This window comes from Numenius arquata, chromosome 7 (genome assembly GCF_964106895.1).
Source record: "Numenius arquata chromosome 7, bNumArq3.hap1.1, whole genome shotgun sequence".
Lineage (NCBI taxonomy): Eukaryota > Metazoa > Chordata > Aves > Charadriiformes > Scolopacidae > Numenius > Numenius arquata.
Window position 1 is genome coordinate 3103928 of NC_133582.1, and position 20324 is coordinate 3124251.

Here is a 20324-nt window from a genome sequence, read left to right on the forward strand (position 1 = left end):
TCTTCAGAGGGTGGCACATTTCATTTTAGACTAAATCTCCCCGTGGAAAGATTTGAAACTGAGAATTAAAGATCCTGTTGAACATCTCCTAAAATAACTATTTCCCTTATAAGAACATATATAGTGTTAGACATCTGGCCTCTCGTCTGTCAATGCAGATAGCTGGCAATTGAGATTATCCACGTTAAAGCTGCTCAGCTCCTTTGCAACGTTCGCAGTCTGTCTGCAAGGGAGATGGCAATTGTCTGGCAAACCGCAAATCTAAACTACATGGCTTTTATAAATTTTTTTTTTTTAAGAATAGCGTTCAAATTTTCATTTGCTTTTGTTTTTAGTGTGAAATATTTTGAGCTTCTTCAGTTAAGTCTATTCGCTCCCCCCAAAATATTAACTTTTAAAATTTTAAACAGCTTATAGCTTTATTCTCCTGTTGTTCAGATTTATTAGTTGTCCATTACCGTAGTAATATTCTGCAGTTTACTTAGTTAAAACCATTTACACCCTCTGAAATGACCTATCCCAGAGGAAAATCCCAGAGTAAAGGGAAAAAACCCTGCCTTAATAGTTTTGTTTCTGTTCTTGGAGAAGCCGACAAACTTAATCTGACATGTAGCAGCACAGACAAGAATTTAAACACTGGTTAGAGCTGAGAAATTCAGATACGTATTTCACGTTCCTATTTTTGGGGGAAAAAATTAGAAAGAAGTCTTGAAAACAGCTGTTTTAAGATGCACACAGTAATCATTTGGAGAAATTATAGCGAATAAGTAAAAAAAAAAACTTGAAAAAATATTTGGCTGTTGGAAACCCTTGTGTGCAACAAGAAAACTGCAAAGCAGCAACTTGAGTTTCCGCAGGCTTTGGTCATCGCGCTCCGGTGAACCTCAGCCACTGCTCTGTCTGGTCAGGGGGTCTTCTAGGCTGAAGTTGTTCATTAACCACTAAAAGCTAAGCTTTTCTTTCGCTATATAATTTGTGGTGACCACTAGAATAAGTAGACACGTCTTGAAAAATTATACGCTCCTCAGAGAAAGCTCCTTAAACCTCTATTTTTTGTGAGCGTGCAGAATAATACTGATTTTATGACAGATAGGAAACTATGCAGCCAACAAACCCCCTAATTTCTGGTGTTTCCCTGAATTGATAGCAGATACAAACCCTGAAAATAATGTGTTACAATTGAGCTTTATTTCTGTGGTTTTTTTTTTTTTTTTTTCTTTTACCCAACCACAAAAGAAGACATTTGAGAGCATGTTTCTTGTCTTGATCAAGACAAAGTACAATGTCAAACGCTTACAGCTGAATCTTCAGTGATAGAAGCCCATGCCTGCAGTGTCTGCAGGTTTCTTTCGGGTAGTTGTTAGCAGAATTGGTTGACTGTCTTTCTACTGGCTGACACGTGAAAAATACAGAATTAATCATAGAATCCTCTGGGCCGGAAGGGACCTTCAAAGGTCATCTAGTCCGACCCCCCCCGCAGTCAGTGGGGACACCCCCAACTAGACCAGGTTGCCCAGGTTTTTGGCAATTATGAGCAATTCAATTGTTTGAATTAATGTAGTCGCCAAATACAGTGTGAAAAGCTGCGAAAACCAGCTGGGGTTTTCCGTTTTCTTTTTTTTGTTTGTTTGTTTGTTTTTTTAAACACTGATTTTCCATCTCCGTAGCTTGGAATTCCCTCCTAAAGCACAAAGTACTCGTTTTCTTCAGTTGTTGTATTCTGATAAAAAATTTTGTCAGGCTGATGTTTTGTGAAACTTAGGTTGTTGCTGAATTTGCCGGGCTTTCTATAGCGAGCGCACGTTGCGCCAGATTAACCTGACAGGTTAGATCCTGACATGAATCATGATCCTGACTTCTCCCAAGTTACAGATGATAGGACAAGGGGCAATGGCCTCAAGTTACGCCAGGGGAGGTTCAGGTTAGATATTAGGAAATATTTCTTTACTGAAAGGGTTGTCAGACATTGGAATGGGCTGCCCAGGAAAGTGGTTGAGGCACCATCCCTGGAGGTATTCAAGAGAGGAGTTGACATGGTGCTCAGGGATATGGATTAGTGTTGGGTGGTATTTTGTGTGTGTTTTTTTGTTTGGTTTTTTTGTTGGGTTTGGTGGTTGGTGTTTTTTTTTTTGGTTTTTTTTTTTTTGTTTGTTTGGTTTTTTTTTTTTTGTTTTGTTTTTGTTTGTTTAATCGGTTGGACTAGATGATCTTAAAAGGTCCCTTCCAACCTAGGTGATTCTGTGATTCTATGAAAAAGTGTCGACAGCGCAAGGACCGCAAGGTATGTGATGAGGAGATTGTAGTACGTTGGGCTCGCGAAAATGTTACCAAGTTGTAAGAGGCTACTAGTCAGGTTTTTTTAAGGCTAGATCTTAGATCTAGGTTAGATCTTTAAGGTTAGATCTTAACCCTCTCTTTAGTTTCTTAGTTACAAAAAATAGAATTTGTGAGTCATAAAGTCGATCTATTGTTAATATAGTAAAAATGGGGATCCTATAATGAACCTGGATGATGTTGAGGGTCTTGGTGCCAGAAATAGAGTACAGTCTAACGGGGTAAAACACAAGGTTACATAGCTAGGAACTAATATATTTATTTTTTTTTAATGTAAACTTATAGCTTATTAGTTGGGCAAAAGAGGAAGTTTTAGTTTATAAACTGATAGTTTATCAGTTCCCTTCTGCTCAGTTGTGTTCCACCAACGTCATGCAGTTGGATAAAGATAAGTACGTTTGGAGGGGCCCCTACTGTAAAAACAGTAAATACTTACTTTGTTGTAGAAGATATCAGTGTAGAATATTGTATATAAGTGTGGTCAACTAGTTTTAAGAAAAAAAAACGTTGAAACCAGACGATGTGAGAGGGGAGCTGCTGGGTAATCAGAAGCTGTGGAGAACCTGCTGTGGGAAAACAGCTTAACAGCGCTGGCATCCTCCCCACCATCAAAGCGAAGGCTCCAGGGATGCAAGTCCTGCTCATAAATGGACTGGGGAAATGGGCAAGGGTAACCAGCAGAAAAGGACCTAATTTACTGAAGTTATGGTGGGGAAAAACAATTTATGAATGAATTTGAAATGAATGGCTCGAAATTAGAAAAAGGGTTTTAAGATCACCTGTCGTATAGAAGGAGCGGGGATAAAACCCCCCTGTAACTGCGGTATCGCCACAATACAGTACAGTACAGGCAAATTTCATCAATTTATGGTAGAAACTGGCCTTTTGTGATGGCAGAGACTGGGCTTCGATTGTGAGACCTCATCAGGTCTTGTGTCCTTACGCTTTCTCAGAGGTTTGGGAAAGAAAAACTTTAGCAAGAGTTTTTGGGAAAGAAAAACTTTAGCTGGGCATGGCCTGGGGGGGTGTCTCATTTATCGAGAGGAAATCATTCCCCTGGGCTGGTGGGAGCAGGAATTTCTCTACTGGATAACCCTCCTTTAAAATTGCGGTGTGGGTTTGTGGTTGCACAGCTGGGACAGCACATCAGTGTCAGCGCGCCCAGCCCCTGACTTCTGCCATGGGTTTGGCCCCCAGCAAAGGAAACAGACCTAAATAAAACCTCAGCCTTCCACAGAATCCTGCTTTTTGGTTTCTCTCTTTGTGCTTTCTCTTGTATATCACATATTGCAGTCTCTGTGATTGCAAATGGGTAGAGTTTATGCTACTGTCCAAGTCCAGTACTGCATACAGGGTGAAATGAGAAGCCCGAAGGGATTCAAAAATACATTAAATATTGAAAAAAATCAGTTGACATAGAGACCTTTGATTCCTAAACAATCCTGCTTTAATATAATAGCTGTGGATTTATTTTTTGAGGGAGGGAGGGAGGTTAAGATTGCTGTTACGAATTAGCTTCACAGAATCAGACCTTGTAAATAGTAAAATAATCTCCATTTGTACCGTAGTTCTATTTTAGATTTGTGATGTCGAATACCATTTGTTAGTGATCTCCGCTCCCGCAGAATGCAGCTTGTGTTGACAGATTAATCTCAGCAAAAATTTCACTTGCTGAATAAACAGAGAAGAACTTACATGAGAACACACTTAACATGAGGGAAACATTTTGATTTTTCCTGTTTAGCAGTCATAGAGGGGGGAAAAAAATCTCAGCTTGAACTGGGTTGCAGTTTCCCTTTTGTAATATTACCAATAAGGTATTTTTACATTTCATTCAAGACAACTGTACTTTGCTCACTGTGTGTAACTGAAAACAAAAAGAATTATGCCAGGTGCTTCACGCTAAGGCAGCTGTGTAGGTATTTTACTTTTTACTCTGTTTCTTCGTTAAGAGCTTTGCTATACAATTGCTAGTTGGTGGAAGAGATAGATTAGGTTACATAAAATATTTATAGCTTTGGCTGTAAAGCAGAAAGGTCATTGGTGGAGTGAAAATTAAAATTTCATAATTGATTTAGTGCCCAAGTAAAGTTCGCGTAATAACTTTTAAGTATGAAATGAATTTAAAGAGTCAGTTCTAAAACATAGACCAAGTTAAACACTTGGACTTAATCCAACGAAAACTGCATCGAGATTCCTAGAACATACAGTTAACCTCGACTGTTATGTGTCTCTATGGTATAAAAAGAATTAATTCTGTTTTCTGTATGTCTTTTCTTAAATGTTGCTGGATATTTCAGGGTCCCATTGCAGTTCATTGAGACTTCAAAATCAGGTCAATAATTTTGAACCGTTAATTCTAGCATAAAGGTAAACTAAAATTTCATAGCCTCTGAAATATATTATTCCTGACCTTCATTTTTAAACAAATTTTTAAATTAAGAGATGTAATGCTGTTTTAATAATTTCACTAAACATTTTAAAATGAAAGTGTTTAATGTGCAGCATATTTCTTTGTCTTTTGTAACAGAGTTGGATAAGCTTTTTATAGCTGGAAAAATTAATTAACTATTATTTTTTTCTTTTCTTAGAGATTTTGGGTTATTTTGGGTTTGTTTTTTGTTTTTGTTTTGTTGACTGGACCAAGGAGAGTAATACAGTTTTTCTTTACAGTGGGATATCTGTAGCCTGTTCATGTGAAGAGTAATTTAGGAAATGTAGTGAAAAATGATCAAAACTATAAAAAATAATAGTACATCTTTCTAGGAAAGAAGAAAAGCTAATTATTATAAGAAAGTTGGGCATAACTTGGTATAAAAAATTGATGTTTGTATTATAAAATAATTCTTCCATGCTTTTTGAGTCAGCCTTTACCCAAAGGCTCAGTCTCCAGTTTGGTTCATTCAGTATTTCTGAGTATTTTCCTGCATAAACCTTTATACTTTCTGTAAAACCTCATTGAATTTCTCTCCATTCAGTTTTTTTACACTTTTTCTGTAGAATATACAATCTCTATACCTACCAGTAAGCTTTCCTAACAGTTACTTTTGCCATTATATGAGAAGTTATTTAATACCTGAGTTGAAGCTTTGTACTAGGGTACTTCTACCTGTGGGTTTGAATCATCAAGCAGCTTCCTATAAATTAAGTGTGTAAATTAAATGGCAGCTCGGTTTAAAGAATACGCTATAAAATTCCTTATACACCGGTATATATATCGGGGGGGACATGAGATATTTGTACTCTCCTGTCCCTGGCTGCCCAGCCAGGCTGGGGGGTGGCACGGTGATGGTCGGTCAGAGAGACACCATCGTTCCTTCTCTGCTGTCCCAAAATGCAAACGATTCGGTCTAAAATGGGAAATAGGCTGGTTTAAATTGTTTAATAGCAGGGGTTGAAATTGCATTTCCTTTGGATTTCATTAGTGTGTGTTGAGTGAAGTACTTGTGTGAGGATTTTGCTGTGCCAGACACGTCCATTGACAGGGCTGTCTTTGCAGGGATCTCTCAGCCGCCCAAACAGCTGTAAAAATAAAAATACCACTCACTGGTTATTAAATCTCGTAGCAGCAAATCCTTCCAGTCGCTCCTGATGTGCTGAGCTTAACCCAGAGATGTTTGTGCAAAATGCTTATTTAAGTAATTAGAACGGTAGGTGATGAGTGATGATCTAAAAGTATAAAATCTGATTATGTGGGTAGGATATTTCTAGCTTTGTGATTAAAAGGTGGAGGATGTAATTAGGAGGAGGATGAGCCTCACTTTAAAAGCCCAACAAATGTTCATTATACTGCTCATTCATGCGGAAAAATGACTTGGGATCTGCAAACATTTTCACCTAAGAATAATTTAACGTAGGTGCTTTAGCCCCCTTGATCTCACTGGGATTATTCACCTCTGTTAACGTATGTGTAACAGTTTGCAGGATCATTGACTGAACAGAGGAGTTAATAATGCCAAGTAACTACATAAAACAAGTATCTTCTGATATTGTGGGCCTGGGAAGTCATTCTAACTGTCTGCGGGGCTTAGGGCGTGTTTTTAGAAGATATGTGTGGGTCCTGGTGCCCATATTCATAATGGTCACTTCAAGAAAGTGCACAGTAAACTATAGAATAACATAATTTCTACTGAACACACTGTAAGGTTGTTTGCTGCTCTGCAGAATAAATAATTTCTGTTTGAAGAATTTTGTCATATTTTGGGTATATAATGTATAGCGTATGTAATTTGTAGGTAAGACCTTAGGCGTTTTCAGATGCAGTGTAGCAATAATGGCCTAAGAAAAAATAGTATTTTTCTAGTACTTGGAGCAGAAAGATGGGAAGTGATCATCGAGTGGATTATAATGAAATATCAGAAAACCCTATTTGCTAAAGAGTGTTGTTGGGGTTCATTTAAGGCAGTAGAATATTCCACCAACCTGGAAGTCCTCTTACAGATTCTCGAGCTTACCTGTCTTGTGCCGTTTATTTTGTGGAGAAGAATCACGCTGGGTGCTGCGCCTCAGGCCCTGAACAATGCAAATTATAAATTTACTGGGAAGAGCTTAATTTCTGTCAGTGTGTCACTCTGAACTGAATCTATTTCAATTCTAGTCCCGGGTTGGATTTAAACTGTGGAAAACTTCCATGTAAAGTCTTAGCCTTTTTGCGTAAAACATAGGATGGGAAGAAATGAAAATTGCGTTTTATTCGTTTGCCTCCTCTTGTGGGAAGGATAAAGTGAAGGGGTTTTTGTTTGTTTTGGGGGGTGTTTTTGTTTTGTAGATGCCTTGGGAATGCGGTGCTGATTTTGTTGTGCAATTCTATGACCAAGACAACTAAACCACTGACCAAGACTCTAATCCCAACAGCTTCAAGTCAATGCTGTTGCCGAGAGCGTGTGGTGGAGTGGTTGTGTTGTAAACTTGATAAAGAGAATTTAACAAACCGTATCGGTCTTGCATTGGGTTATTAAAAACAAAATCCGGCTCATAGAGAGGAGTCTGTCCTGAGTTTCTGGTCAAATCCTTTCAGAGTGTTTACAGCTCCCAGAGGTACAAGTGACGGCGAAGACAACATTACCCTCATTTGTTTTACTCGTCTAATTATGCACATTCCTTTCTGTCAAGTGGAAGTAATGAGTTTAACAGAGTAAATTGGTTATTTTTTAATCTAAAGAAATTGCAAGTGGTCTGGAAAAATATGCAAGATAAAGGTTTTTCAGGGACTTGAATTAAAACATCTTTTCAGTGTCATTAGTTTCATCAGCTAATGACGTGCCAGGAGCAAAACATGCAAATATGTATCTGCAACAGAAGTCAACAGAGCATCCAGGATTACAGAAAAATAACGTATGGGATGCTCTAGATACTGACTTTTCAGAAAACGTTCATTTAATATTGCAATCAACCAACTTGTGGATTCTTTGCTTCCACGTGACTGAAGAAGAGCTCAGGATTGTGCCCATATTAACGAAGCTGCGCTGGTGTGTAGCACCCCATGGTTGCTATAGTGACCTAGCATCATTTTATAGGATTGTAGTTATGGCCATGGCACCAAAAAATCTGTCCTGCCTCAAGAGAGCAGTTCTGAAAATACTTTATTTATTACATAGGAATTTTTGTATTCTTACACTCTGGGTTACTGCCACTTGGAGTATTTCCATTTGACGTTGATTGCAATTTAAACATCTTTTTGCTCAAATTCCTTGAACATTTATTGGGAAAGCTTTTAGGTATATGGTATATAGTAGAAATTTTCTAAAAGTGTATGTGTGTTGTATAGAAGGAACTTATATTAACTGTCACCTTCCTCCCCACCCAGTCCTGTGTGTTTCTTCTGATGAAGACAACATTTAAAGCACACATACACTCCCTTTCTTTTCTAGTAAAGATATTAATACAGAGAACTCATATATCAAACTTATTTTTTATTTCAGATGAGTATCATAATGCAGCATCACATAGATAATTTAAAAAGGTTTAAGTATTAAAGTATTTAAGTACTAAACCAGGATTAAGTATTACTCTTAAAATGCTGCGTTATGTTATATATATCTGGATTTTAAAAGTGCTGTGGTCAGAAATATATTCACTGCTGATAGATTCAAAGCTCGCGATTAAAAATAGCTGAAGTAAATTCTTATTTTAGCGTGATGGATTTAAGAGGGATGTGAATTATTTAGAAATTTTTTTTTCATTTTATGTTACAATACTTTACATAGTAAATGTGACTTCATCTATAAATACTGTTTTGTGTGATTCAGTTCTATAAAGACAGTATTTACCATTAATTGCTTTTTAATGGTAGTAAGCCAATGAATTACACAGAACAGACTTTTTTCCCCCTAAGTGCTGCTTTATTTTTTAGTTGCTGATGTATTTTGTAAGTAAAAATATTAGGTTTGGCAATCGTAAGATAAATAATTTTAGCAGTGAACTATTTCTCTGTATTTGACAAGATATTAATTATGTAAATTCAGAGAACTGGTAACAATAAAGTGCATAAATGAAAAAATGAAACTTAGCTGTGCTAAGTTATAAAAGGATTGTTTTAAAGTGATCTCAAAAAGGAGAAAAATTTGATAGATGTTAAACATTTACAACGTAGAACTGCAGACTTGTCTGAGGAAAAATTGTATCACTATTGTAACCATCAGGAAGAGATTTATAAAAGTATTTTAAGATGAAAATGGCTAAGCTGTTGGAAAAAAATGTTCCCTCTAAAAAAAATAAATATATATATATATATCAACTTGAAAATATCTCATGGGTGGATAGTACTTATGTAGCTCCTAGAAGTGACTGTTCATAAGAGTGTAACATATATATGTTGTCAAAGCAAATTATATTTAGAATTTGTAGCATTTGGTGCTTGCAGCTGTCAAGGAAAGCACTGTACTACGGTTGTGAGACAGACGAAAACTGCAGATGCTTGATTTTTCCGTTACTGAAAGTAAACTGTTCAAATCAGACATTTTTTTCAAAGCAGAAAAAAAAAAAAAAGGACATTTATCTGTATTTAGTGTCAGCTTTGTTGCATGAAATCCACCTTTTATAAAGTGGGATTTGATCGACTACCTCTTCTTTGGAAAATCTTTGTCTAAGCTTCTCTTAAAAAGTAGTTTTTGTTGCAAAGGAGACCATCGTGCTCATTATTAACCTATAGTAGGATTCATCTCATTCTTACAATAGTAGGTAATTCACAGTTGAAAATCCATATGGGGAACCCATATATAGAAACGTAAGAGTCATCTACAAAGTGATATGGAATAAGTTTTCTTACCTGTTTGAGCCCCACACTTTAATTTATGACAACATCATGAATAAATCAGAGTAAAATTATTCACAGAAAGTGAAACTCTAATGTGATGTTTTCTCTCTGAAAAGTTCTTCCAATATATATGTGTTTTTTTAAATTTTATAATCTATAGATGAGATGGCAAAATTCAGAGTTCTGATTGACGAAACCACAATTAAATTAAACCTTTGCAACTGGTCACAGAATTCCTGGGTCTAAATGTTGCAGTTACCGTCAGCAGAAAAATAAGTAGTTTTGCATGAAAAACGTTCCTACAGTTTGCCTTGTGTAATGGGCCTTAATCAGATGCTTAGTCTTCTTTTTGTTATATCAGCTATAATACCAAAAGAAATATACAGATTTCAACCAAACACTACGTATTCGTATTAGTCTTTAAAGTCGACTTTTTGTTTGTCATCCTACAGAAAGTAAATTCCTCTGCTGAAAAAGGGAGTTGTAAAATCAGTGTTTTCATGTGGCAACTCTCTAGTCCTGTGATATTCTTGTGGCTCTTAATTTTGTTGAGTACCTGTAGTGTTGCAAAATAAGAATATCCTGGGAGAGAGCCCTGGGACATAAAACGTTGCAGAAATAATTCATTTTTTTAAAGGAAAGTTTTCTCACCTTAGGGAGTGTTCTGCTATTTTATTCTACTATTTTCTTGTTGGCCAGATGCCTAAAAGCACTTCCCCTAAACCTCGGACCACATTCCTCTGTTTTTCTATACATTACAGAAGGATGAGCAATGTTTTCTTTCCGTAATGCCCAGTAATGGATGTTTTCTTATTTTATCCTTTTTGTACAACTGCGTATCGCTGTAAATGCCTGCAATTCTCAGTTGTAGATACGTGTTTATAAGAGTTTTACACTCAGGACCCTGATTTAACAAAGAGACTCTGGTAAGAGTAAAATATACACTTAAATAAAGCTAAAATAAACTTGGATAAAGTTTTCCATATTAGCACACTAGAATATTAGAATTTGGGGAAACAGAGGGGGTGTACCCAGTACTAGAGGATGCATTTCAAATACGATCATGCAACTTCTCGTGAGTCCTTGGTTTTAGCATCTATTCTAAAAATCAAGGCATAAAATTGTTTTCAAGTGGTGTCTGTGATACATTTGACTGATTGCTATGAATTTCAAGAAGTGGGACCTGTGCTTTTAAGTAATTTTGAAAAGTCTTCCTAAATGTGTATTAAACATCAAAGGTTGAGATGAAATAATGTGACCAATTAAAATGCCTTTGTAGAATATAATAATGTATTTTCCAGGAGGCTTTGAGTGAAATTTCGGCAAATGAGGGTAATTGGCAAAGGTCATGTTGAATAACTGAGGTTAGAATTTGGCCTCTGCAGTTGGGAAACAGGAAGAGTAACGTTTTTTTTTTTGTTAAATTAAGACAATTGGGATATATTGGACTAACTGTAACTGTTCCCTTATAAGCTTTTTTTTTTAACAGATTTTTTTACTTCAGTTGAATTTTGTGTGTTAGTGGATATTATACTAAATAAGTATGACTTTTTCATGGGGAGGAACTTCTTTCCTGTGAGGGTGGCAGAGCCCTGGAAGAGGCTGCCCAGAGAAGTGGTGGAGTCTCCTTCTCTGGAGACATTCCAACCCCACCTGGACACGTTCCTGTGGGACCTGCTCTGGGTGACCCTGCTGTGGCAGGGGGTTGGACTGGATGATCTCCAGAGGTCCCTTCCAATCCCATATCACTCTGTGAGTCTGTGATTTTGTACTTTGGCTTTACAAAGAAAAGGAAAAGTGTGCCTGAAACGGAGCTCAAAAAAAATCTTTATATTAATTCCTTATATTTTTACCTCATACCTATTCAGACTCTGAAGTTTTCGAGGTGAATTAGTTCACTATTAAATGTAATGAAGCTGTATGCAATCACACAACCTCTTGGACTTTTTACTTCCATCTATTTTCCAGAAATAGGTCGCTTTGCAATGCACCAAAGTGGTAGCTGGAGCAAAAGGTTATAATCTCGGTGTGTTACAGGGACCTTCTACGCTGCCAAATATCGTGTAAATTAGAGTTAGACTGCCATGAAAGGCAACGTGCATCCAAAACAGTTCATCAGTCTGAGAAAGCACTTAGCACTTTGCTGCAGAAAAGCGTAAGCTCTACGATGGTTTTCCTGATGGAAAAGGACTGGGAGATAATCCCTCACCTTCCTTTTTGCTGAGCCAAGTGCAGGGGAAGTTGGCCAGGATGTCCCAGTTGCTGCAGTCCGTAAAGGAGAGGCCAGGAGGAGACACGTCTTTGTCTTTTCGTTTGTCTGCTCTGGAAAGCAAACACATATGGGGATATATAAGTCTTGTGAGGAGAGGCTGAGGGAGCTGGGGGTGTTCAGCCTGGAGAAAAGGAGGCTGAGGGGGAGACCTTCTCGCTCTCTACAGCTCCCTGAAAGGAGGGTGTAGCCGGGGGGGGTCGGTCTCTTCTCCTAAGGAACAGGCGATGGGACAAGAGGAAATGGCCTCAAGTTGCACCAGGGGAGGTTCAGATTGGATATTAGGAAAAATTTTTACACGGAAAGGGTTATTAAGCCTTGGAATGGGCTGCCCAGGGAAGTGGTTGAGGCACCATCCCTGGAGGTATTTAAAAGACGGGTTGACATAGAGCTTAGAGACATGGTTTAGTGATAGTTTTTTTATCAGTTAGGTTGATGGTTGGACTTGATGATCTGAAAGGTCCTTCCAACCTGGGTAATTCTATGATTCTCTATAAAGATACAGGGAGAAAAGGAGCTGATAATTAGCATCGACATCAATTTGATCTGGCAAAGTTATTTCTTCGTCTTCTTCTTGGAGATTTTCATGGTCCATGCCATCATTCTGGTACTTTAGAGCAGGAAGATTGAAACCCTGCTGTTTATTTTGTTGTTAGAGCTGGTAACGTTGCACGTATTTCCACAGGTTACTTTCAGGTTAATACAGTGTAAAGTATTGTGCAATGTACGGGGTAATACCTTGTGCCCTACTAGGTCGTGTAATGAAACTCTCAGAGTCATTGCCAAATCTGATCTCCCAACAGCACACGAGTTGTGGGATTTTGTGCAGGGCATGGATTCGTCTCAAAGGCTGGAGAGATGCAAATCCACTTGAGTTCAAATTCATAATTTCCATAACTACCTAATGTTTCTCAGACAGACTCTTAACAATCTCAGGGGTCTAAGAAGTTTGAATATGATGCTCATGTATCCAGCGAATAAGACACACTCTTGGATTATGTCATTTTTCTGTATGTTTAAAAGTGGTTCAGGAAAGAAACTCGTACTCCTTTGTTCCTAAAATATTTGTTTCTTGGCAGCCCTTGTCTGGATGTATAGCAGATGTACTAAATATAACCTGTCGATGATTTAATGCGGCACACATGTAGAAAATGAAAATAACATTAATTCAAGTTGTTATTTTAATATAGACCTTTGGGCAAAAGGAAGCACTCTTCTGGTCTGGACTACTTTTGCTGTGATATAAATAGAACGTTTGAGTTTCCAGGACTGGCAAAGTTCACCCGACCTCAATTTGTGATGCAAGACTCCTGAAAATAATGGCCTCGCTAACGTTTACTCTCTATTTCTGTTAATAGGAGGAATGCTTTTTGAATTTAGAAGCTCCCATTTCAAGGGTATGTGGCTACGACACTCCTTTCCCTCACATCTTCGAGCCTTTCTACATCCCAGACAAATGGAAATGCTACGATGCTCTCCGAAAAATGATTAACTACTGAGCAGGTGAGAAATAATGTCTTACACTGAGAAATAATGTCTTACACTGACGGTTTGCCTGTAAGGACTCTGACGGAGGGATTGCAAGGTTTGGGGCTAAAATACCACTCTCTTTAGTTATTTATTTATAACAAGAATGGCCTCTTACGGCGTTGGGCCTTCGGTCTTAAAGGCGGCTGAATATTTTGAAGCAGTGCCATCGAAGTCAGTGTTTAAAATTAATTACCTTGCTTAATCAATCTGAAAATTAAATGTCTTGTGTACTGAGAAGGGAAAAGAACGTAAAGTGAAAGGTGAAAGGAAGAGTAATGCACAGAATATATTTTCACCTATGATGGAAGACTTACAACTATTTTGTAGGCAAACCATAGTGTTAAATTTTATAATTTTTCACTCTTCCCAGTGGGCTGTAGTCCTGCGAGGTACTAATAAAGCCCAATTTACACCCAATATAGGCAGTGAATTGCAAACATACACGCAGCATTGAAAATACGTGAATTATCTGTGGTATCTTACAGTTCTGTTCAAATACAATTACAAGGCTTATATTTAATATGTATTCTAAAAAGAAATTTTCTTTAATTTGGTCATACCTGAAGATTTCTCTTTGCCCTTCTGGCAGCAAGTCTGTGAAGTAATATCTCTTTCTATTAGATGTCTATTAATCATAGACATCTTTTGTCTTTGTTTCATTGTAATATAATACTAAGTAGCATTAGACTGCACCGTGGCCAACCGGGACGTAATATTGTGCGTTGCTGTGGGAGAACTTCTGGTCTTTAATGACCAAAGTTTAACAGGAGATTTGTCGGCGCCTCGTATTCTCTATTTCCTTTAATTAAGTAAATCAAGGCGCCTAGTTCTTGAGGTTGAGTCTTGATGGGTCTTGTCCATCTGAAGTAAAAAGAAAAGCAGAAAACAGCTGTCCCGTTTTCCTGTGGAAGAAGATGATCCTGTGATGGGTGCTCAGGGGGTTCTAGCTGTGGACACCGAAACCAGGAGGACCAAGGTGGGCCCTAAATTAGGGGCGCCCTCTTGTGTCCATTTTTACCTATACGTTAAGCTGTGAATTATATTTATGGATAGAAGGTTGTCAAAACCTTAATGTTTATCTCATTTGTATGGGTACTTACTTTCAGGATGACTTTTTGCATTTGACTCTCTTTTTTTCCCTCAGTAGCTGACAGTGGAGCTCCTGTATGTGACACAGGGACTCTACCAGCAAGGCAGTGTCTCCGAAAGACAGTGTAGTTCCCCTTACAATATTTCCCCCCAAATACCTGTTATTCACATTCCAGAGAATTTCCTTAGGCTTAAAACTGAGGAATGTTCTGATCTGGTTTGCAGAGCATGTGGTAGATGCTGTCTTTTTCTTAACAGTTGTCCCTGGCTTTTATCTGAGCTGAACTAAGATTATTAAAGCCTTATTTTCTTTTTTTTTGTTTGGCATGTCTGTCTGTAATACAGTCAGTGAAGTTCTCCTAAAGAGAATGGGATGTCTTAGCTCTTTCAGGTGTCTTCCTGGGCACTGCTAGGTAACTTCTGATCTGTTCCTTTCCAAAGGAAGCCAATAATCCCACCCAGGTATAAGTATGGGGAGACAAACCAAGGGCATTTGGTGGTTCAGCGACTTGGTTTAAGCCCCGTTCCTCCACAGGATGGTAAAGTGAGGGAGGATGAGAAGAAAGAAGTGAGTTCTGAGATTGCACTAAATTTGCACGCAGCCCAGCTTCCACATTGGAAGTCCACACTAAACCTTTCTGGCGAGGCAATATGGGCAAAAACTTGGAAAAGTCATCTGCATTCATATTTACAGTTCTCCTGTGGGCTGCACCTCACACTGATATCGGAGGAGGTTATTGTCCAGCTGAAAATGTGGATTTCAGTGACAGGACAAGAGGGAACGAGCACAAACTGGAACAGAGGAAGTTCCACCTAAACATGAGGAGGAACTTCTTTCCTGTGAAGGTGGCAGAGCCCTGGAAGAGGCTGCCCAGGGAGGTGGTGGAGTCTCCTTCTGTGGAGACATTCCAAACCCACCTGGACGTTCCTGTGGGACCTGCTCTGGGTGCCCCTGCTCTGGCAGGGGGTTGGACTGGATGATCTCCAGAGGTCCCTTCCAACCCCGTATCATTCTGTGAGTCTGTGATTTAGCATATCTAGGAGCTGGTTTATTAGGGACTTTCTGGAAAACAGTGAGTGTAAAGACACAGAAAACTGCTTTCTGGTTTGTCTAAGAAAACATCCTGATGGCGTGGCCCATAACACCACGTCATTTGGTTGCTGTGACTAGATACTCATGTTATAGAATGAGCTACTCAAAGGTTTTTCCAAGAAAGAACCTTAATGTGCCTGGTTGTAAGGTATATTTCAGGGGAATATTGCCTTATTTTTCTGTCTGCTGTATTAGGTAATTGGTCTTATGTGCCTGACACAGCTGTTACTGTAGATCTCCATCCTGCTATCTACTCTGCAGAGTTTCCAAATAAGATAGTGCACTTACGTTTCTGAGAAATGGAAGGATTGCTTTAGATTGGCTTCTTTTTGTACTCGGTGTAACATCTATTAGCGACGATACTTGCCATCGGTCTGGACTGATGGGATTAATGTGTTCCAAACCACCTCATGTGCAGGGAGACCAGGATGTCTTTACTAAGAAATGGTGTAGATTTGAGCACAGCCTTGGTCTTCTGGATGTTAGAAAAGTTGGGGCCCTTCTTGTCCTGCTGCTGGAGAGAGAGAGGAGCTGGCAGTTCCCTGTGGTGAAGAGGGCCGTAGGGTTGGCTTTTGAATTACGGAAGTGGCCAAGCTGAGTAAATTGTTGCTTGGCTTGTGTTTCAGGTCCTCTCTGTTAGACACAACCAGGGGGCATGGCTGGCTACCTCCTTCTGTTCCCCTCTTCATCGACAACTTACTAGAAATTGCTTCATCTATTGCTTTCAGCCAGGCTGTGGGGAAAAAAAACAAGTGGTAATTGTCAAAAATATCAATGGTATATATCAGATTGTCCTTTCTACTGTGGCCTGAAATCTCTACTTTGAGTGAGAAGATACCTGCAACTTCGTTTCAGGAAGTCTGCAGCAGTATGATTCCCTCCCCTTGTTACTGGATAATACCAAGTTGGATAATGTTTCCTGGTCTATCACTGTTTGAAAGTCCTCTTCAGACCTGGAAACAGGTTCTATCTCAAAGCATGGGCATGCTAACTCCAAACTTCATAGAATCATGGAATGGTTTGAGTTGGAAGGGACCTTAAAGACCATCCAGTTTCAACCCCCCTGCCATGGGCAGGGACACCTCCCACCAGACCAGGTTGCTCCAAGCCCCATCCAGCCTGGCCTTGAACCCCTCCAGGGATGGGGCAGCCACAGCTTCTCTAGGCAACCTGGGCCAGGGTCTCACCACGCTCACAGGAGAGAATTTCTTCCTGAGATCTCATCTCAATCTCCCCTCTTTCAGTTTAAAACTGTTACCCCTCGTCCTATCGCTCCCCTCCCTGATAAAGAGGGAACTTATTTTTACCAGTTACAGCATGCTTTTCTTTAAGTTATTGGTGTGTCGAAAGCTTTCTGTCCTTATTCAGACGAGTAAGTATGTCTCACTTAACAAATCTCCATCTTTAATAAACAAAACTCTCCCTGAAATATATTTGGCCATGTGTACAAATGTACCTCGTACCCAGAAAGGGTCCTCCAAACGACCCAAATTAACTTACTGCTTTGTGGCTGAGGCGAATACAGGGTCTCGAGCTGGATGCTACACTCAATTATTTCTAAACTTACCCCTATTATCTTAATGTAAATTTGGTTTTATTTTTGTTGATGGTATCTCACACATGCAGAGTTGCTAATCTTGAGATTGTCAGCACGGATGGTTTTCCTGCTCAAAGGCAGCCTTTGACAGTGCATCCTGTACCCCTCACCCGTGAGACAGGCGAGACCAAAATCTGTGTCTTTCAGCAGCTTCTTAGCTATTAAAATTTATAGCGATGTTGGCTCTAAGAGAAATAGCTTCCAGGTAGGCAGCTGCGTTCCAGATCACTCTTTGTAGTTGGGAAAAAAAAAAAAAAAAAGATAAAGAGAAAAGAAGCAGCGAGATTCGGATGGATATACATTTCCTGGAGAGATGGAACGGCGTCTGGCTGTTCATTTGGAGGAGAGAGGGATAAAAGAAGAAGCAGAAGAAAACAGCCACAGATTTTATATAACATAAAGTAAAATATCGAGGGGTTGCTGTAGCATGAAAAAGGCAAATATCCAAGTGCTTTTCTGTTACCTTTTGCAGCTTTTTCTACCACATTTGTGTATTCTGTTGGCTTGTCAAATTCTGAATTTTAGAGCTGTCTCCGCCAGGTAACCTGAGGGTGCGTGTGTACGGAGAGACACCAGTACTACTACAAATTTAGTCTCAAAACATGCAAAGTTATCACCCTGAACTTCATTATGGAACTATTTTATGGGAAGTTTAATCTTGGTGCTTAAAGGTTAGGCGATGTTAGGTGGTGGTGGTGGGGTTGATTTAAATTTATTTTGCTTTCCAACCACGTATTTGAAGTTGTGTTTCAACATCCAGTAGGGTTTGCTCAGAACCAGTGCTCCAGCTGGGAGAGACTTGCAAACGACATCCGTGCTTTCCCTTTATCAACCAGTGAGTTGTGCTGGGCAGCAGGAAGGGACCCGGGAGATACTTTGGTTAGTAATTGTCAGTTGTGGTTATTGACCTGGACAGGCTGGAGAGGTGGGCCCAGATGAACCTCATGAGGTTCAACAAATGCAAGTGCAGGATTCTGCACCTGGGAAGAAACAATCCTCAGTATAAATACAGCCTGGGGGATGAGGTGTTAGAAAGCAGCCCTGAGGAAAGGGACTTGGGGGTGCTGATGGACGAGAAGCTGGACATGAGCAGGCAATGTGCTCTCACAGCCCAAAAGGCCAATCACATCCTGGGCTGCATCAAAAGAAGTGTTGCCAGCAGATCCAGAGAGGGGATTCTGCCACTTTACTCTGCTCTGGTGAGACCTCACCTGGAGCACTGTGTGCAGGTCTGGAGCCCTCAATATAGAAAGGACATGGACCTGATGGAGCGGGTCCAGAGGAGGGCCACGAAAATGATCAGGGGGCTGGAGCACCTCTCCTATGAGGACAGACTGAGGGAGCTGGGGTTGTTCAGCTTGGAGAAAAGGAGGCTCCGGGGAGACCTCATAGCGGCCTTCCAGTACCTGAGGGGGGCTACAGGAAGGCTGGGGAGGGTCTGTTTACAAAGGCCTGCAGTGACAGGACGAGGGGCAATGGCTTTAAGTTGGAGAAGGGGAGATGTAGATTGGATATTAGGAAAAAGTTCTTTACCATGAGGGTGGTGGAACACTGGAACAGGTTGCCCAGGGAGGTGGTTGAGGCCCCTTCCCTTGAGATATTCAAGGTGAAGCTCGACGAGGCCCTGGGCAACCTGGTCTAGTTGGGGGTGTCCCTGCTGACTGTGGGGAGGTGGGACTAGATGACCTTTGGAGGTCCCTTCCGGCCTGGACCAATCTATGAATCTATGAATCTATGAATCTATGAATTAGGCAGGGCTTCGTACAGGGTAACTTGAGGCACAAGAAAAATATAGTTCCTCTCCCTGTTTGGTCAATAAAATAAAAAAAAAGAATTAAAAAAATTGAAATATGAGAGGCTGTGCAAGATCATTTCTTGCCTCCAGAGGCTTGAGTAGGACGCAGAATTCCTGGTTTATAATGTTTTCCTGCTGGATGGCAAAAATCGTGCAAATGGCCGGTGAATCATGGCTTATTCGCAGCTGGTGAGTAGCCCAAGTGTGAGATAACAGTCTGCTGGTGCTGTGGGTCTGTTAGAATGGATGTTGTAAGTCTACGCTTCAAACTTTGCTGAGAATTCACGCAAGATCAGGAATAACGAAATTACCTTTAAAAAACCCCTATGAATAGGAAAGGTATTGACTGTAGTTTTTTTACAAGCCCCCTCTTCTCTGTAACTGTAGATTAATAGCATCTCTAGTGGAGCTTTTAAGAAACAACACAGAGCACTTTGGTCAACATTCTAGAGTGGGATGGCAGACACTCCATCATAATTTTTTTGCATAAATGTTGGTAATTAGTGTTGTCTTGACGCTAGGTATCAGTTGCAGCATTTCTAAGTTCTGCGCGTCTACCTTGCCAGCTTTAAAAATTTAATGTAGTTTTTAATACATAATAAGCATTTTGTTGTAGTTTTCACACACCTTGAGCTTAAGGTGACGTTATGCATTTAAAAGGGAAGGTCACCACGGAGGGCGCGGTGTGTTTAAGTTGCGGATATCACTTTCAGCCTCAAGATTTGTAATTTATTTTGTCGTCTTCTTCTGCAGAGATGAGAAGAGCGACCGGGAACTGCGGAAACCACCTTCCAAACTCTTGACACTTTACTGGGATCCTTTGGGTTTGGAATTCACGTAGCGGACTGTTGGCTCTGAACTCAGCTACCCTTAAATATTCTTCTTGGCTATTCTTCAGCAAGTTCAAATCTTCCTTAATTAGGAAATCAGTGGTGGGCAGGTGATTGCTATAGTCGGTAGTTTCAGATGTATTTAAAGATATCGCAGATGTCGTATGAATGTTACACGTGGCCGTGCTTCTCTAGGTTACATCTCTGAACTTCACCCTGTAAATATTAGAAGCAGGATTTTATTCAATAAAACTTATTATGCACATGTTGTCTCTCGGTTTCGTTACTATTTTGGGAAAACCCGAAGAAGTTATTTGAATGTGACTGTATCATAGAATCATAGAATGGTTTGGGTTGGAAGGGACCTTAAAGATCATCCAGTTCCAGCCCCCTGCCCTGGGCAGGGACACCTCCCACCAGACCAGGTTGCTCCAAGCCCCATCCAGCCTGGCCTTGAACCCCTCCAGGGATGGGGACTGTATTTTCAACAAAATAAACCTTAGGCAGCCAGACCAGCCTGGGGGTCTGCTCT

General features: G+C 39.8%; 1 protein-coding gene across 1 annotated transcript in view; it reads left to right on the forward strand.

The window, feature by feature from the left end:
• The window catches only part of BCKDHB (branched chain keto acid dehydrogenase E1 subunit beta), a 114657-nt gene extending 94601 nt beyond the window's left edge, over positions 1–20056 (forward strand). The window contains exons 10-11 of the mRNA XM_074150313.1: positions 13217–13361; positions 19716–20056. Coding sequence (XP_074006414.1) covers positions 13217–13357 — 141 coding nt within the window. The 3' untranslated portion in view covers positions 13358–13361; positions 19716–20056. The remainder of the gene's footprint in view (positions 1–13216; positions 13362–19715) is intronic.
• The last annotated feature ends 268 nt before the right edge of the window (positions 20057–20324 follow it).